This window comes from Falco rusticolus, chromosome 1, assembly GCF_015220075.1.
Source record: "Falco rusticolus isolate bFalRus1 chromosome 1, bFalRus1.pri, whole genome shotgun sequence".
Lineage (NCBI taxonomy): Eukaryota > Metazoa > Chordata > Aves > Falconiformes > Falconidae > Falco > Falco rusticolus.
Genome location: NC_051187.1, coordinates 103495629 through 103514455, shown reverse-complemented (window position 1 = coordinate 103514455; position 18827 = coordinate 103495629). Strand labels below are relative to the sequence as shown.

At 42.3% G+C, this 18827-nt stretch overlaps 1 protein-coding gene across 1 annotated transcript; it reads right to left on the bottom strand.

The window, feature by feature from the left end:
* Positions 1 to 572: 572 nt before the first annotated feature.
* On the bottom strand, positions 573 to 16653 carry MRPL1 (mitochondrial ribosomal protein L1). The gene is made up of 9 exons (XM_037392836.1): positions 16529 to 16653; positions 16197 to 16308; positions 14852 to 15095; positions 13694 to 13777; positions 11508 to 11579; positions 11174 to 11285; positions 9677 to 9777; positions 2933 to 3014; positions 573 to 996 (listed from the first exon to the last, which is right to left on the bottom strand). The coding sequence occupies exons 1-9, from the start codon at positions 16560 to 16562 to the stop codon at positions 836 to 838; spliced, it is 1002 nt and encodes a 333-aa protein (XP_037248733.1). The 5' UTR covers positions 16563 to 16653; the 3' UTR covers positions 573 to 835.
* Between the last annotated feature and the right edge of the window lie 2174 nt (positions 16654 to 18827).

The following is an 18827-nucleotide window of genomic DNA, read 5'->3' as shown; positions in this document are numbered from 1 at the left end:
CTCAGGTTTCATCCCAAAACATTTCGAGAATAATTTTTTCCAGGATAGTGCAAACCACTGACTGGATTCTGAGGGGCATCATATCAGTTATGCACAGATGAAAGTGTTATTCGAAAGATAAAGTGCATGATCACTCCTTCCACAGAATACATCCAATTTATCCTTCAAAAAAACTCACCTCTTAATCTGTCACAAAGACTAACCTGCATTCAGAGGCTCAAAGTAGCACAGCAGTAATCCTCTGTCTACCCCTCCAGTATCTACATATGCAGATTAAATGAAAACAAAGGGAGTATCACAAGCATTACACCGATGTTACTCCCACCAACTCAAAAGGAACACCGTGTCTGACTGCGCAGAAAAATGGAATGGTAAATAAAAACTAGTTTCCTTCACTGGCAAGTTATACAGCAGCTTTCCACAAGTAACTGCATTAATGGCTCTGTGGGGGACCAAGTCAAGACAACAAAAGCATTGAACATTCTGCAATTTCAGAGTAAAAAGCTCAACATTACGAATGTAACGTGCTGGCCTTTTGGCTGCAGCTGTGGAAATTGGACAGCAATACTTCAGAAGTTACAGAAATACTTTTAATAAAGTAAGAACCATTATGTGCAAAGAAAAGCGCCACACAAATTAGGGAGCTTTCAGCTACCAGCAAAAGGAATTTAAAACAGCTTCAGTTTTGACAACGGACTCCTGTTTGTGACAATGTTTCTTGTTATGCAGAATTTACAAGCGACATTCACAAGTTATGATTTTTTTTCTTTCATAAAGTATAATTTGAATTACAACATTTGCTTTCCAAGCTGCATCAGATCTACAAGGAAAGAGATCAGGTGCTAAGAGATTCCTGGACATGCGTCTCTTTGTCATCTTCTTCATTTTCTTCTTTTTCTTCTTCTACTTTCTCCACCTCAGGTAGAAGTCCATCAAGGTTCAACAGCAAACCTTCACTTGTTGAAGATCTAATAACCAATTTCTGCACAAAAGGACCTAGAACAAAGAACACCACCAATTCAGTCACTCCACCACTTTTCAAGTCTCCAGGCTGATTTATCTTAGTACTAATCTGTACTGTGTCAACCACATAACCAGAATCAGAACTATACATGTAGACACATTCCCCCAGCACAGAGAGTTTAACATCCTCCCTGGCAGATTGGGTTCAAAAGGCAATTCACACCGTGGTGCCGTAACAGGTACTAATTTGACGGCTACCTTATTCCTTCAGTACCTCAGCAGCAGCTGACATCACTGGTGCCCCTGAGCCCTAGAACATACAAGAAAAGCTTCACACACACACTCCTCCCAAAAAAAAAAATAATCAAATACAGGTGGACCTCACTTCAGGAAGTGGTCCTGACTGGCAAGATAGGGGGAAAGTTTGTGGATCACCCAAATGTTCCTACCTGACTACGGGCATAAAAGAAACCATTCCTAATTTAGGATCCTACCATGAAATGCTAAGGGAATCTTTTGACAAGAAGAACTACAGAAATTGTCAGATTTCTTTACAGAAGAGTAAATCTACATTACACTCAAAGAACATGTGCCTGATGGTATTTTTAATCTTGCATTAGATCAAGTGACTCACAGAGGGATGCCATTTTAGTGTTAACTACATAGCTGCATGAAGACATACTATTACACATGGGAAGTCTGAAAGGAACTAAGGAACACGTATCCATAACTAGTTGGTCTAAGTAATCTGATAGTTAGCAAGCATATCTGGACTCCATTGTTGTAAAAATGTGTTAATTATCAAGTCTGCTTCCTATAAACAGCAAGTATTGTTAATCAAGACACTAAGAGAACCACCAAAAGAATCAAGCTTGATACCACGAAATCAGTAGAAATGCTACTAAGAGTGGAAAAGCTTACCTTTACTTAACTAAGTTGGCACAGTTTACATATAAACTCATTAAGGACAAATAAATACCACCACTTTCTACTTCTATTTACTTGTATTTCATGTCAACCAACTCCTTATATCTTTTCTTTGGGCTGAAATGTTTCCAAGAGCACATGTACTTGGCTTTTCATGGTCTGCTCTCTGTACAGGAGTTCACTGTTAACAGCATCAGGGGGAGAGATACAAGACAATTCTTTTTGCAGACATTAAGCCAACATAAATATAAAAAGTTGTTTTCTTAGCTTAAACAAGGCTATTCTTCCATAAAATTATGTTCATTAATCACCACCTACACTCCAGCTAAGCAGATGACATTTGTTTAAAGTTTGCCTCATTACGGCAAAGAGCAGAGAGCCTGTTAGTTGTTTGCATTCTTTGCTCAACAAGCAGAACCCACAGGAACAATATGCAGAACTCACACCTTTACTCCTTTGTAACCTGATCCTTTTGCTAAGGAATTAAAAAAAAATAACAGCTTTTCTCTTGGCACAGCATTTTAAATAAATGCCTTCGTAATAGGAAAAAAAAAAAGGTGGTATATCTTCAAACAGTAGCTAACCAGACTAGATGTTAACTGAAGCACAGGTTTTTGCTAAGGCAACTGCAGGTGGATTCTGGGTTCAGGTTCTTTGCATTGAGCCAAAACAGGGTCACACCAGTGGGGTAAAACCAATGCACGCAGATGCTGAAGGCCTCCAGGTCTCAAACAGATTAAAGCCATACAAGGAAATCCTCAAGCATCAAGCCTGCAAACTTAAGTTCTGTACAACATCCCACTCCCCTCCTCACACAGACATTTCATAGCACCGCAGAGTTACCATCAATAACAGCAGATGCTATTCACGCCCTTACAGGCCGTCAAGTTCTTAGGTCTTGATTTACTGCGTTGCCTGCAGCTCCCTTCCTCTGTCCCAAGGCAGACAAAGCAGCACGGTCATTTAATAATGACCCAGTAACACACACTCATCTCAATTTTGTTGCTGTAACTTGGACTACCACATTAGAACAGCTACTTACCATCAGTCAATGGCTTGAATGTGCAGATATCATGGATAACTGCTTTTAGATTGGCAATGATCTGCTCAGTAGGCATATCCAGCTGGAAAAGGATAACACAGAGTCAGCCATGGTGACACTTAAAGCCTAGTTCAGGAAGTCTGAAAGCACTAGGTACACATTTACTCTACATTTGGATAATTTTGTTTTTCCATGTTCCCTGTTCAGTTACAAATCCCATTAATATCCTTAATTTAAATGACTCAGAGTTTTTTGTACGTGGTTATATGCTCATCATTATTCTCCATATTTCTTCTCACGACATGAAATTCCCACAGCTTTATAACAACAGATAGCCTTAAAGAGGTAAAAAAGGCTTAAAAACCAATATACGTACAAGTGTTTTTGTAAAAACGATTAAAATAGTCTGAGTAAAGAACATTCAAGAAGTAGCTCTGAAAGACCACAAAACAGATCAACTCAAACACAAGCATCTAAAATTGAAGATCTTAAAAATGCTTAATAGAACCAAATAAATACTTTAAAAACCAGAGTTTCTTTACCTTTTCTTTCCCATTTTAACATATTACATGGAATTTCTACTTTTACATAAAGTACATGGAAGCAGTGAGCTCTAAACATATACCAGTCTGTATCTACCCTTTCTACATGCTCTGGTTCCTGTCCATGGCATTTTTGACCTTCCAAAAAAACCCAAGGACCGATGGATGGCTCCTTGTTCAGCCCAATGTCTTCAACTAATGGAGAACTTAAGCACACCTCACTTCAGACACAGCAGTCCTCACTGCATCAGTCACAGATACTTGGAAGAAAGCCAATACTGTTGTCAAAAAAATTAATACCTCCACAATCTTCCCTCATACACCAATCACCTTCAACCGTGACCACTATTCACCTCATCTGGTCTCTCTTCAAGAATGTGCAACTTACGATCAAGAGACAGGCCAACCTGAACACCCTTGGATCCACACCAGCACTGACCTATATCAGCTCCCCGAGAGCTCCACATGCTTTTCTCAGACTTGATGTTCTTCTGCTATAATGCCCTGCTATGCTTTATTTAATCTGCTGTCTGGTCTCACTCATATCATCCGCGTATCTTTATTTAGAATAAAAAGATCAAGTTCTTTATCTAGAAGTTTCAGCTATAGAATTAAAAATAGCATTTTTCTTATAGAATTAACTCCATTTCAGTACACAAGTATCACTGGGGTCCCCTGTTCCTTTCTGCCACCTCTCAATATAGCATGAGCAGATTTTATCAATATCTCACTTATCTGTGAACACATTACATCTCAATAGAAATACTGTTATAATTGACTACTCTCATTCCAGACCTGGTCCATTAATATCTCTTTACACTCTTCCAGCAAACTCACAATCCAAATCCTCTGCTACACCAGCCAGGACATATTTGTCTTTATCATTATTACACTGATTGCCAAATGCTTAATCATTCATAAATTAACTGATGTAAAAATCTGTTTGTTAATGCTGAGAATTTCACTTTGCTGACAGACTCACCATGCTGTACAGAATTAAAAATAAAGGAATACTCAAAACAATTTAAGCAAAACAATTCATTGTTTCATTCATTAGTTATTGGTAATAACTAATTAGAAACTCTACTTCAAATGAAGGTTTGAATTGCATTCACTTCCAAACCTTACACTACATCCAGGTCTTAAGTGAATCTTCAGTTGTACAATTTCAGTGAGCTACTTGGCATTCACCATCCATCACAAAGTCCAGAAGCATTCATAAGAGACCAAACCGGCAAGCTGCTCCAAACAAGTTACAACTTCTTACAAGGATTTAGAAATACAACACATACTGAGACAAGACTAATTTCAAAATATCAAGACATTAGTTAATACACTTTTATTTGTTAAGATAGGAAAATAGGACACAAGTGACTTGCATTCAGTCAGACAACATGACATATCCCAAAAGATCACATGCTGTAATTTACTATCGATGCTGACAGCTCCATAACGAAGGCAGGTAACACTCAGAGGGTTCCAAGTATTTCAAAATATCTTCCGCATCCAAATAAATATTCCAACTTCCAAATAAATATTGCACAGTAAATCCTCGTGTATACACAGTCATGTGTATCAGCACTTATTTAGTTTAATTCAAACCTTTGCCAAAACTGACAAAAAAGTACTCTGAACCAGATCTTTAAGGCTGTGCAAGCTACTCTGTTCAGATCGATTGCAGTGAGAACTAAACATCTTAAAAGTCCTAAGCCTTCCTGAAGAATAAGCACATCCGCAGAGGGAGCTGACTATAAGCAGACTATAAATAAACTACAAACTAATTTATAGTCCACTTTGTATTAACACTGATCCAGACATGTTTCTTCCAGCCTTTACTTCAGCTGAGGGCTTCCCATATCAAGTCATGAGGACTTAAAACTCCCATAACAAAGGCTGCAATCATCAGGTAATTAAGAGTTTTAGCATCTTCACTCAGAACTCAGGCACCAGCTTTTCTGGAGAGCTATAGGACAAGGCAGTCATTAATAACTACTGATTCCAAAAACGGAACTGGAATTTTTATGGTTTTATCTCATGTAATTTAATAGACCTGGACTGCCTGGTGACCACTCAGTCAGAAAGCTGAATCAGTTCTCAAAGCACCTTAACTGGGTTTATAGTTGTGGCATTGGCAGGGGGAGAGTGGAGGCAGGCAGAAATCTACTCCAAGTCCCCTACTACAGCTGTTGAGAGACAAACCAAAAAGAATAAAAACCCCACAGAGATCCAAAACTGCAGGTTTGGCTTGCTCAACAAAAAGATCTAGAATTCCAACTATCCACAAGAAATACAAATTAATATATTCCAGTCAAACGCAAGAAAAGAAATGAGTTAATGAAATTAGACGTGAGTTTATAGCTCCATTTTCCAACCAGGTATCTTTTGTCTCCTCATGCTGTCTATTAAGAGGTTTCCCTTTTTCACCTATTTTACTTTTTCATGAAGGTGAGACTTCTGGAGCACAATGAACTGCCAAGCAATTACCAATGGTAATCTGACCAGCGTCTCATAACAACATGCAACCTCCACATCATTATAATATAACCAAATTTTCTCTTAGTTTGAACACAAAACACTTGACTCTACTGAACTCCGAGAACTTGTTGTCAAATGCCTCTACACAAAATGTTAACTACACCTATTTTAAAAGTCAGGTTTAGAGCTACTCCTAACAAGTTTTATTTTACTTTGCAGCAGCATAATGCAACAACCCCACCTGGCCGTTATTCTGGAACATGAGGCACCCTACATTACACAGCAGAGGCAAAAACGTGCCTCTCTGCCTTCAGGAACAAAAAGAAAGCCCCTGAACCAAGAGGTTAAGTGTTGACAAACACAGCAGAAAAACATTCCTGCACCGTTCACAAAGACATCTGGAGGACTGACAGTATCAGCAAGAGAAGAACACTGATTAATGCTTTTATAGGTTTCTGCTCAGTTACGAACCTTCCTCAGAAAGTCAGAATAAGGGAATCAGAGCTCTGTGTAGGAGCCTGTAACAACACAGACCATGCAGACAGCATTTTCTCATCCTAGCACTCAAGGCAGATGCATTTCTGAGGTAGCAGCTCCATGCAGTTTGCCGGAAAGAAAAAAAAAACGTAGGCATGGAAATATCCTTACTGTGGCTGTTGTAAAGCGTTCTTCCCTATTCCTAGTTTAACTCGCTACAGCTTTTCCATGTCCTTGGTTCTTTTTTATTCCAGACTCAAGCCTTTTGCCAGTATGATACCACTAGGAAGATATTATCCCTTCAGAACCTATGCAACATCTTCAGTTCCGAGGTACATAATTTAAGGATGAATATCTCATCCTGGACTTGTTACTAGCTGGAATAATTTAGAAACAGCACTGCAGACAGGCAAGCCTTTCCATGTGATCTCAACTACAGAACAACTCAAACAGGTAGAAGACAACTGCTACAATCTATGCTTTTTGCATTAATCCCTTCACGCCCCAATAAACATATTTCATCCCTCAAGCATTTGAAATTGAAAGTGTTAGCAGCTCTTCCTCAACTGTGGGATTTCTCCCCTCCCCTGCTTTAACAAATTCAGAGCTAAGGATCCATTAGTCTTTTTTTCTTTTTCCAAGGGACACTGACACTTCAGGCCTTCAATCCCATTAACAGCCAAGGGAAGTGGACGCTACCCCTACTGCAAACTGGCATTTCTGTTTCCTGCCTTAAATCTCACTTCTATTCACCTCTATGTTCCGTGTACCTAGTTCAAGAGCTCTCCAGTTCAGTACACATCTCTCCATACTTCTAACCCTGTGAATAAAACAGTGCTCCCGTAAACATGCCCCTTCCCAGAAAATGCATCCTTCCGAACAAACCATACAGGTCCTGAAACCATCTTGCTGCTTTCCACAGAAGAACCATTTCACAGGCAGCTCTCTGCACCGACAGGAAAATACACCAGAAATTTGTTCCTGGTGTCACTTTTGAACTCTGATCTTTCTAAAGAAAACTCCAACGTGGGAGAAAAAATTTTGTGATGATCAACAGCACCCTGTCTGGACTGATGACTTACATCAAAACCCTCAAAAAAAATTAATCTGGCCTCTGCAGATAGCTTAACTCTGAAGGAGATATCCCGAGCATCCTCATTTGTCTCCATTCTGCTTTAAGCTCCATATCTTAAAAGAACATTTTACATTCCAAGTTTCACAACTTCAGATCTACTAATTAAAACTTAACTGCTGCCAACTTCTGGGCTTTTCAAAGACATCTCAATTACTACTAAGGAAACTCCACTGAGGGTGCTGACATACAAGGGACTGCAGCACTACATCAGGCCACTGGCCATAACTGAGCTAACAGGCAACATGAGACAGCAACACTAAAGGGAAAACATCTCTTTGAGAAACGCCAGCTTGGCGGACTCCCAGAAACATCTACACTACTGTCTGGAATACAGCAACAGATCTTCACGCTTCTGTGTAATTCATGAATTATTATTTTCACACTGACAAGATTTAAAAAGCTCTTTATTGAGCGGTGAGGAGATATGCATAACCACTCAAGGCTCTCACAGCCTCCCAGAGCCTTGCCTGCAGTTGATTTCCTTCCAGCGCCACTGCGCGAACAATAGGAAAACTAGGTCAGGTAAAGTATAGTAACTAGAGAGGGTGGAGACATTTTACACAAGCCATAACCACTGAGTAATCCCTCTGCCCACAATTCGAGACACCACAGTGTGACAGAGCATGTCACACAGTGCGTGCAGTTAAGTCACCTCTGCCATGCAGCTGATGTTCATTTAGCACATCTCAACTCTGTCTCCAAGTAAACTCTCATCATACTGCTTCTGACCCAAGATTAAGAGTTCCTTCAAGAGAACCTACTGTTTACTTGTACAGAGTGACACCTCTGGCTGCACATCTCATCTCTGGCTGCATATCTTCTCAAGTGCTACAAAACTGCAGGGCTGAGCTGCCCAGACACGGAACCTAAGGTAATCTGTAACACCAACATCTTTCATCAGTAACAGGATGTGGTTTTAACTTCAAATATTCTAGCTACAGCTGCAGGACACTAACCAGAACCAACTGCAATTGCACTAAATACTGTCAAGACAGAGTTCTTCATTCACCTTTATTAAAAACCCTATTTTTTTTTACTACACAGAAAAAGACTTTACAGTAAGTTTAATTTGCAGGCATTTTTTAGGCTGATACACAGTATAAAATGGCTAAGCTTTAGGCAATCCAAAGCAAAAATTAAAGAATACAGTCACAATACTTGAAACAAAGGCTGATCTATGGATTTGAGGCATTTCACACAGTCGATTAAACTCACAACCAGCTGAAGATACTTCCTGCCTGCATCAAAGTACAATATATAACACATTTTACCAGAATAGTCCCAAGAACCTCAGTTTTGATTATCATACTGATGAGCAAGCCCTTGAAATTCACACGCACAACTCCAAACAGCTAGCCAGAATTAATAAGCTTGCTTATCTCTTAATACTGCCAGACAAAGCTTCAGAGGTTATGTAGCCTGTACGTTTCCTTTCTGCGCCAGTATCAGTTAAAGGAAAACTAAAAATCAGGCAGGATTACAAAGACAAAACAGAATGAAAACAAAACCACACAGTTTGGACCAGGGAAAATGACATAAATATTAAGAAAAACATAGCAAGGGCCTAAAAAAAAAAAAAAAAAGATAAGAGATAAAAAAATACTCATATATAAGAGTATAAGATAAGAGCTTGAACTTACAACCCATAGTTCATTTACTTAAAAAAAAATGAAATAAACTTTATTTTACTCACAGAAGAGTGCTGAGGAAGGCAGAAGGAAAGGGAAGCCTATGTTAAAATGTCAACTCAAAAGGAGATAACTAGGAATAGTACCTTTTTCATCCTATTTTGTTCATTATTACAATTCCTTGTCAATATAGTGGCAAATACAGATCCCATTCTTGGTATCCGTAACTCCTCCGCATCAGGTATGCCTTGCTCTCAGCTTTAGCAGAGCCATCTTCTACAGCCACGCATTTAACAACATACAGGACTCGCATCACGTGAAGATGTCACACAAAGATTTAAGAGTTCCATTTACTTCACAGACCAGTTTAAAAATATATTAAGAATCTCAGAACAAACAGATTAAAAACATGTTTTCCCCCCCCTCTTTTAATACTAACTTCAGTTCTGCTTAGTAGAGAAAACTTAAGAACTCTACATAAACTTACTCTTGCTATTCTTGTCTTGATTACACGCTCATCTTGTACCATGTACTCAAGACCTTCTCTGAAGAACTGCAGCATTTTGGGAATATCATGGCCCATGGAATCTAATTTTTTTTAAAAAAAGGCAAAAAAGTTGTCTTGAGTAATGCTTATTAGTGTGCCTAAGCATGACATTAGTAAGAGATAATTCAATCTTTCAATTAAGGCAGTTAAACTCCAATTAAAAAAGCAGTTTCATGGAAAAGACAGTGGTGTCCTCACACATACAGCGTAAATCATTTCTATCTTCTCTCCTCCTTCATTAATCAGCAGACATGAATAGTTAATACAGTAGATAATGTAACAAAGGCTTCACTTCACATAAATAACCTGTTCATGTACATAAAAACCAAAGCTTTATTACCTAATGCAATTAAAGCAGCTTGAAAGACTAAAACCTGCAGAGTTAGGTTTATAACAAGCCCGAAGTCCTCCGTGAAAACAAAGCCTACCACTACATAGTAGCAAGGTTACGCACTACCTGGAATACATTGGCCCAATCCAGCCATTCCAAGTCAGAACAGCTGTTTCCCACCTCAGCTGCAAGGGCTCGTTTGACATATTTATACCATGACTCAATGGCTTCAAATACACACATTACTTGTTCCACACATCCTTTGATGGCTCCAAGAGAAGTCAGCCCTGGATAAGCTACAAACCAGGTCAGTTCTTTGTGGCATAACAGCTTTTGTTAGTTAAAAAAAAAGTGTATGTGGAGTATTCTCTGCTGCAATGTTTTGGACAAGTTAATAGGTTTGTCTCCAATGTTCAGAAATTTAAAAACACTGCCTGCAGCTTGTAAAACATTAAGACAGCAGAGAAGCAAAATACAGTTCAAGACTCAGTGCTTCACACAGCGTGCACAGGCTCTATGTTTGAAAAACAGCTTTTTTTTTTTTTCTTATCTGAAATAGGCCCCTGACACATAGCTAAAAGTAAATCAGCAAGGGAGGACAAAAGTATTGAGAGACTGATACCAGTTGCTATGAAAACTTGACCTGAAGAAGAAATGTCTTGAGCATTATGAAAAAGGAGAGATCACACAGATGAAGGAACAGGCTGTACTAAGGAAAAGCACAAACAACTCTCTTGTTGAGTAGCAATGTACAGGCAGAAGGGGCACACAATTGCACATCGGTTTGACAATATAACTATCTCAGCGAATATGTTTTTTTTCAAGTTGTTTCTCTCTTCCTGGATAACTGCACAATACTATTATGGTTCATCAGGACTAAAAATCATAGGGGCAACTAGCAGGCAAACTTACCTTGAATCTAATTCCACATTTGCCCATTGGAGGAGAAAAAAACTATTATTATCCAAGACAAAACATGTGGTTCAGTCACATACAGTCTAATACTCAATGTAATTATACATCCTTGTCAAAAAATTTTCAGTGTCACCTCTAGAGTTAAATGTTGTTCAGTACTTGAGATTTATAAAGAGAAAATTGCTTCTTACTTCTTCTTGTGCTTGGGTATTTTCGCTTTAGTTTGTTTCTTAACGGTATTAACTTAGGCATTATTGCAGGAACAGCTACATAGAAGTCCACTTGGATTTCATCTTCCAAAATCTACAATAAATGCAATTAATATATTTAAGGAATACAATAAATTACGTCAGTATAGAAGTTGACCTACAAGCATGTCTGAGCACAGAAGCCCATCTCTCACTCTTCATATTGGCTACTAACTAGAAGCTAGAGTTTACTAGACATTAGGTTTCTTGCTCTCCCTGCCCCCAGTCACTGTTTAAGTTAGAGGATTTATATAATTCTTAAAAAAAAAACAAATACCCATTTGACTAATTCAACTCCTCCCACAACAGCAGCTCCATTTGCTCGAGCTATTTCAGCTTCTTGCTCATCCTGCGAAGAGAGAAAAAAATTAGAGTAATGTCTGTACTACCCATTAATTTGTATCTACAGTACTGGATAAGAGACTTATCTTTGACAACTAGGTATAAAACCAGGATATTTACAGGCTGAGAAGGAAAGAACGCTGTAAGGCAATCAAAGACAAAAAATATCTAATGCTGGTGATTTAATATAGGAACAGCAACTCCACTTCAGGTCCCAAGGAGAAGCAACAGTCAAGTCTCTTAGTCAGCTTCTACGGGAGAAGGAGAAAAGCCCATCTCATTTGCTGAGGAGCTTGATCAAAAACCCCAAATCTCCCACCTCGACCCCCGGCAACTACAATGAACCATCCACTGGAGGGAGCCAAGATCTCACTCCAAGCTTAAAGAAAAGCAGAGAACAGGCTACAGAAAACCACTATGAAAAAGGCTGTTCAACTTTTGAAAAGTGCTACTAAACTTCTGTCCTCTGTGAGGTTTTGCTTTTAGTAGCCTGAAATATAGAAAAGTAAAAGGCATCAGTTCTGTAAAAACTTCAGCTCAAGCTTTTGATACAAGCAGATATTTGTGACTTAAAGCAAGAATCAACTTCTCCTCACGAGAATAAACTTAATAGCTTCACACTTCCACCCAAAAGCACTACCAAGTGTTTCAGTCACTCAGCCTTCTTCCACCTACACAACTTCACAAGGCACAGGATCTCCTATTCCACATGAATTTGAGTGCGCAGAGAAGGTTGTAAGATACAGCACCGAAGAACCTGGCATGCTTGGGTCTTCTCTCAGCCCTCCATTCTATAGGAGGATTCTCACCTTGTAGGTCAGGTAGAGATTCTTACAAAAATTAAGCCTAAAGAGTAGGCAGCTCAATCTGTGACAGTTCTCTAGGATTTCATACAGATATATGCCTATCTACTCTGTTAGAACAATTAACTGACAAAGGACAGCAGCAGAAGCTGAAACTAGTCTCATACAGATGCTACAACTGCTCTCCACACCGTTTTTCATTAGTGAACTCCTAGGAGAGCAGACAAAGGGCCTGAGGCAGTGGGCTGTTAAGTTGTTTAGGGGTTTTTGAGGAGAAGTTTCCTTCCCCTCCTCCCCCAAGGGTATCCTGTTACAGCACAAGTTACTGTGAGCAACACCTGCTTTTGATCTGCACTGCAGACCAAGGCTTAAGACAGCAGGCTTGGACATGGCTGCTGCACTAAACCATCTGAGTGTATTACAAAAAGGTGACAAAGGTTTTACTCTGTAAATGACCTTTAATCATCTCTTCCTTAGTCACTTCTATGCAGACGTTCACTCCTTCGGTGTGTAGCTAGAATAACCTACATATACTTAAACCTATCAGGATGAAGGAAATCCAATAAGATGTTTATTAATACATTAAGACGCTGCTGAAGGCGAATCCTAGACAGACTTAGGAGTTCTACAAAGCATCTGCAGAGTCTTCTCAATAGAAGATTTTCAGTACTTTGTACTGGGTCTGGCTTAGCTCCACAGCAGGCCTTACGGTGCTGTGCTTTGTGATGGTAGCTAGAAAGGCAGTGATAACACCCCAGTGTTTTGGCTACTGCTGAAAAGCGCTCGCACAGCACCAAGGCTGTCTCCCCAACCTCCCCCTGCAGCAGGCTAGGGGTGGGCAGGATCCTGGGAGGGGACACAGCCAGGACAGCTGACCTAAACTGACTGACCCAAGGGATATTCTGTACCATATGACATCTGCTCAGATATAAAAGCTAGGTGAAAGGAGAAGGAAGCGGGGCCATTCATTATTTATGACATTTGTCTTCCAGAGCAGCTGCTAAACACACTGAAGACCTGCTTCCTGGGAAGTGGCCTAACATCGCCTGCTGACGGGAAATAAAGAATAACATCTTTTGTTGTCCTTTGCTTCCGCACGTGTGACCTTTGCTACTGCTTCATTAAACTGCCTTTACCTTGACCTATGAGGTTTCTTTCACCTTATTTTCTCCCCTCCTCATTCCGCTGAGGAGTGATAGAGCAGCCTGGTGGGCACCTGGCATCCAGCTAAGGTCAATCCACCACATAACTGCATGGGAACTAGCTGCACTGTAAAAGCATGCTAGATACATAAAATAAGTAATTCGGGCTTACCCACCTCTGTGAAAACCAAGACCTTATTTGTTTCATCTGTAAAGCGATGTGGAAGAACAACAATGCTTGAAAACGGTTCCACTTTTTTCTAGTGAGCAAAGAAAGACAAATATTAGAACAAATAAAAAGAATTCATGACTTAAGGGGAAGTTACACAACTGCATGGAGTAGGTCCCCTAAATAGCAATCTTACCCACAATTTCCTTGCACAGAGGTCATTAACAAGCATGGTTTCTAAGTTTTGACTACTTTTTTAATGTCCAGTATATACTCAAACCTTAACTTGAGATATGAATTAATTCTGCTGCAGTCTGCCCAAGAGAAAGGGGCTGGGATCAGCAACTCCAGTGTAGGATTGCTACCAGGCCGAGGTGCAGCCAACAACAAACATCAAGGTGTTGCAGTTCCAGCTTATCTAAATGGTGTTTCTGATACAATGGCCAACGCAAACCATCAGGCAAGGAATGTCTCTCTCACCAAGCCTTAAGAATGCAACATAACCTCCAAACCAGGAGCAAGAGGTCTGTATTTTTTTAAGCATGAACTTTCTTTCTAGCTTTAAAGGACCCCGGTATAGCAAGAGGATATTTAGTTACAACGCAATGAAACCTGCTCTTAAGTGGCCTCTTTTCTACTTATGGGGGAAGCAGAGGCATTTTAGGGAAAGAATAAACTTGGCTAGACATCTTCAAATCACAAAGGTCAGGCAAACAAGCATACTTTCAAGGAATATAATTTAAAAAAAAAACAAATCAAGACCACGTGGACAGAGGCGAGAAGAAGCTTGCATTTACACTTCTCTCTATAAGAGTCATCACAGAACACATTATTTTGGTAACACATCTTTAAGCGGAAACCCTAAACAGATGCAAAGCTTAGTTTGATCAGTTCTATGCAGACATGAATTTGAGTCACATAATTTGTGACTGTTTTGAAAATCTGCTATGGTGCTCTCTTCACCTTAGGGGTATGAGAGATGTTTAATCATTATACACATAAAAAGGTACAAAGCCACCTGCAAAACCACGCATTATTCTGACACCAGAGAAGCTGCAAGAGGCAGCTGAGAAGGCCAACAGCAGCATCTGCTCTACACTGAAAACACTGCCTTCCCACAATAAAAAGAAAAAAAAGCATCAAAACTTGTACACTTTCAACCTACCTTCTTCTGTAGTGCCATATCTAGGAATACATTAATATAGACATGCTGCTTGGGGTAAGTGAAGTCCAGTTCCTGAAATTTTTTTAGCATACCCACAGCCTTTTCTACATCATAGGATGGTCGCTTATAATACCACGTCAAGTATACATCATCCACGGGCTTGCTCATCAGCGGCCGCCTGTTAGTTACTTGTTTCTTCTTTCTTTCTTCTTGCTTGGTCTTTTTTGAATCTCTTTTTGCAGTTCTAAGATAAACAAAAAAATATTGTTAGATCAACTGTAGAGTTTGGCACGTGTTCCAAGAGAAAAAGTAGATACTGTCATGTGTCATTCATTTAACAGGAAAAGTTCCACTCAAAGATGAACAGCAACCCTAAATTCACCTCAGTTACTTGTCTCAGATGACCAAGAAAGAAATCAAACATTCAAAAATCAAAAGCTCTGAAGGCAATTAAGCTCCTCAAACAACCTAGCTGCATTGGTGCGGCACAGAACCAAGCTTACAGCCTCCTACCACATCAAAGGGAAACCAGTTTAAGATAACACACTGACTTTTACAAGTCTGGCAACAGGCACTGTGCCCGAGCCACCTCCAAACTGAGTGAGTCTCTCACAGCTTCCCAGTAATGAGGAGCCCCATCTACAAGGCTTTTTTTTCTTTAATGAGTCATGGCAGTCCCACCTTTCAAGAAAGGTTTCTCCTCCCTTTCCTATATCATTTTGCATGCACTTAAAACACTAACCCCAATCCTTATTCCCCTACCTATTTTCAAAGGTTCTCAAACCAAGGGGAAAAAAAATTGAATAGCTAGACACTCTGTTCCTCTGTTGACTATGGCGAAAGACTCTGCAACACTTCAGAATGTTTGGTGTACAGCACATTTCACTGTTCCGCACACAAAGGTAATTTTTACTTCTCCCGCTTACACCATAATATTAGACTTAAAGAAACAATGAATTAAAAAAATAAAAAGCAACCTGAATCAAGAGGAGAAACAGTCTGAAACCAATTCCATAAGCTTACCAGCTTTCATGCTGACGGTACTGCTTAAGCTGCAATCCAGCCAAACCCTCCAAAAGCAGACATCAAAAATATTAAATAAACCTTTCCCCATAACCGTTACATTATCACAAGAGTAACAGAAAACACTCCCTGTAAGCGCAGCTTTGATCGTCTCTCTCCAGGCTGTTTCTCTCGGAGCCAGCAGCTTGCGGGATGCCACCAAGGCCAAGCGGGATGTTAAAACCAACACTGCAGGCCCCGAAAACACCACACGTTCCTCCTGCCACCACCACCAGGCCACCCGGCGGCCAAGAGAGCCGCTTCGGATAAAAAACGCACTCACTTCGCTGCCGCAGCGTAGGGCCGGCCGGGCGGCGCGGCGCTCACCAAAGCGGGGGCGGCGGCGAGGCGCTGGTCGAGCCCGGGGACGACCCACCCACGACACGGGGCCAGTACTGCGAAGGAAAAGCAGACATCGCCTCAGCCAAGCGGCCCGGCCTCCCTCACCTCCCCGGGGGCCATCGTCCAGGCGCCCCGCCACCCCCGCCCGGGCAGGGCCCACCACTCCTCAGGGTCACCCCGCGACCAAGGAAAAAGCCACCGGCTGGAGATAAAGAGCGGGCAGCCAACAGCCGCGCTGTCCCGGCGGTGAGAGAGACAGCGAAGGCCCTTCACCTCTCCACAAGCAGCGGCCAACGGGCGCCGCCATCTTGCAGAGCCGCCGCGGTGCACCGCGAAAAGCGTTCCCCGCGGCGCCTAAGTGTGCCGGGGGGGGGGGGGGGGGGGGGGGCCGGCAGCACTTCCGCCGGCGGCCGGAAGCGCACCGGTGCCCCGCTACCGCCGTCCGCCCGCCGCCGCTGCCGGCGCCCGCCGTTCCGCGAGCGCGCCGCTCCCCCTTCCCGCCTTGTGGCTGGTGCCCGATAAAAGCTCGGTTCTTAACCGGCCTGAAAGGCGGCCTCGGTACAAAACCGGGGTTGTCCCCGCAGCCCTGCGGATAAAACTGACACACACACACCCCGCCTCAAGAAGGTGTTCAGTGGGCAGGGCCTGTGTCAGAGACCCGGCATGGTGGTGGCTCCGGGGGGCTGCAGGCATCCAGAGCCACTTCCCTCCAAAACTGGCATGTTTCTGCCCAAAAGAAACATCTGTGTGGGTTAGTGTTGGCCGTTTCTCGCTTAATGTTTTTTGCTGTGAGTCCCAAGTAACTCAAGAAAAATATTTTCTGGCTCCCCATCACTCTCATTCCCTTGCAAATGGGTTGGGAAGAGATCTGCCCGATCTACAAACCTACTGGTGGAGCAGCACCCGTTGAGAAGGACTTCATTTCACCACCTCCCCAGCTAGGCAGATCTATGCCATAAACTATAATCCTGCCTCTTGCGACATGCATGCTCATTAAAAGGGGGGCTGTTTGTTCCACACTGATGTGCTTTTGACTAGAAACGTCCTGACTCCTGCAGTTTCATTCCCCTCCCTGACAAATCCATGTCCAAGAAAATTCTTTAACATCCAGTCAAGTCCTTCCTGCTCGAAACTCCTGAGCTCAAGCTCATCCTGTCTGTTGGTTTGTGTGGAAATATTTGTAAAATACCTGACTAGCAATGACACTTCGTTGTTTTCTTGCGGTGCAAGATGATTCAGACTTTCCAGAGAAATGGCAGCGTTTGTCTCCATAGGGACCACGGGCGCTGCAAAGTGGCTGTTGGATGTTCACATCTCACCTGGCATTCCCTGATACGGCAGGGAGCCTCTTGAACTAGAACTGTTATTTTTAAATCAGACAAATGCACGTATATAAAACAAGTCATAACAAAACTGAGATATATTTGTCCAATGTAACTATACACTCAGTGTCCTGGGAAAGGCTCGAGATAGGGAGATGTGAGGGTGATAAGGGGGAAAGTCCTCCTTGGTTCAAAAGTCTCAGGAGTGAAAAAGTACAAATTTAGAACACATAGGCAGAGCAGGTCTGGGGAAAGGGGTTCGTTTCACATGGCTGTTAGGCATGTATGTCTCCTATAGAGGTAGCGGATGTAATACAAGACTCACCATGTGACTCTTTAATATGCACCTGTGGTCTTCTGCCATGACTCCTCAGTCTCCTTCTGAGCCTTGTTAGACACAAGGTCGCTGCTGTAGGTCATGGATTTTGGCCCTGGGAGGGAACACAGGCTCACGGTTAACATGCACCCACTCCAGATCACTCCCTCGCTCCGCAGCCTGCTTCCTATCAAAACCCCTATAGCCAAAGGAGCTACTGCAGAGGCTCCTTTGGTGCTTCCTGTTCTCTGAGCATAAATGAGCTTTTTTGGTCCATCACAAGTCCAGGCAGCTGCAGTAGAAAGCAAGTTCGAATAAAAAGCTCTTGGGCTTGATCTCTTGTCCCAGCCTGTGCTTCCCCTGCCCCCTGCTGCTCCCTCAGACACCTCCCTGCACCTCTCCGATGCTTTTTTTCCCTCCCAGCACCATTTTCCCACCTGGGCTGTCCCATAGGTCAGCCCGCAAAGACCTCCCTCCCTCCCTGCCCCTGGTTGCTGCTTTTATTTTATCTGTCAATCCATCTTTCCCTCACGGGAGGCCCAGGTTCCTCCTGACTGAACGCGGGAACGGCCACTACACGGATTTTGCTGTGCTTGGGAGAAGATGGGCTTCAACACGGGAGTGCCATTTACCTGCGCTTCCCTGCTTCGGCTGCCCAGAAGAGCATCCCCGCCTCACACAGCTCTGCACAACTGAAATGTAGGCGCTGGAAAAGATCTCGCAAAAAACAGGAGCTGCTGCCTGCGGAGAAACAAGCTGTGACGGACACTGAAGAGATGCCTGCCCCTTCAAACCCCACGCTGAACACGGGGGGCTGCCCCCACGGCCTCGCAGGCTGCCATTTCCCGCTGCCAACCCCGCGGCCCCCTGCTCCTCCTGCCTCCACGAACTGGGGGGGCTGCGGACACCCCGAAATCCCCCCGCACCCACGGGG

Coding starts and splice junctions, on each gene's coding strand:
- MRPL1 (XM_037392836.1), bottom strand. CDS start 16,562: ATGGCGGCGCCCGTTGGCCGCTGCTTGTGGAGAG. Junction 11,286..11,507: donor GAGTTGAATTAGTCAAATGG/GTATTTGTTTTT, acceptor CATTTATTGTAG/ATTTTGGAAGATGAAATCCA. Junction 997..2,932: donor ATTCAAGCCATTGACTGATG/GTAAGTAGCTGT, acceptor TCTTTGTTCTAG/GTCCTTTTGTGCAGAAATTG.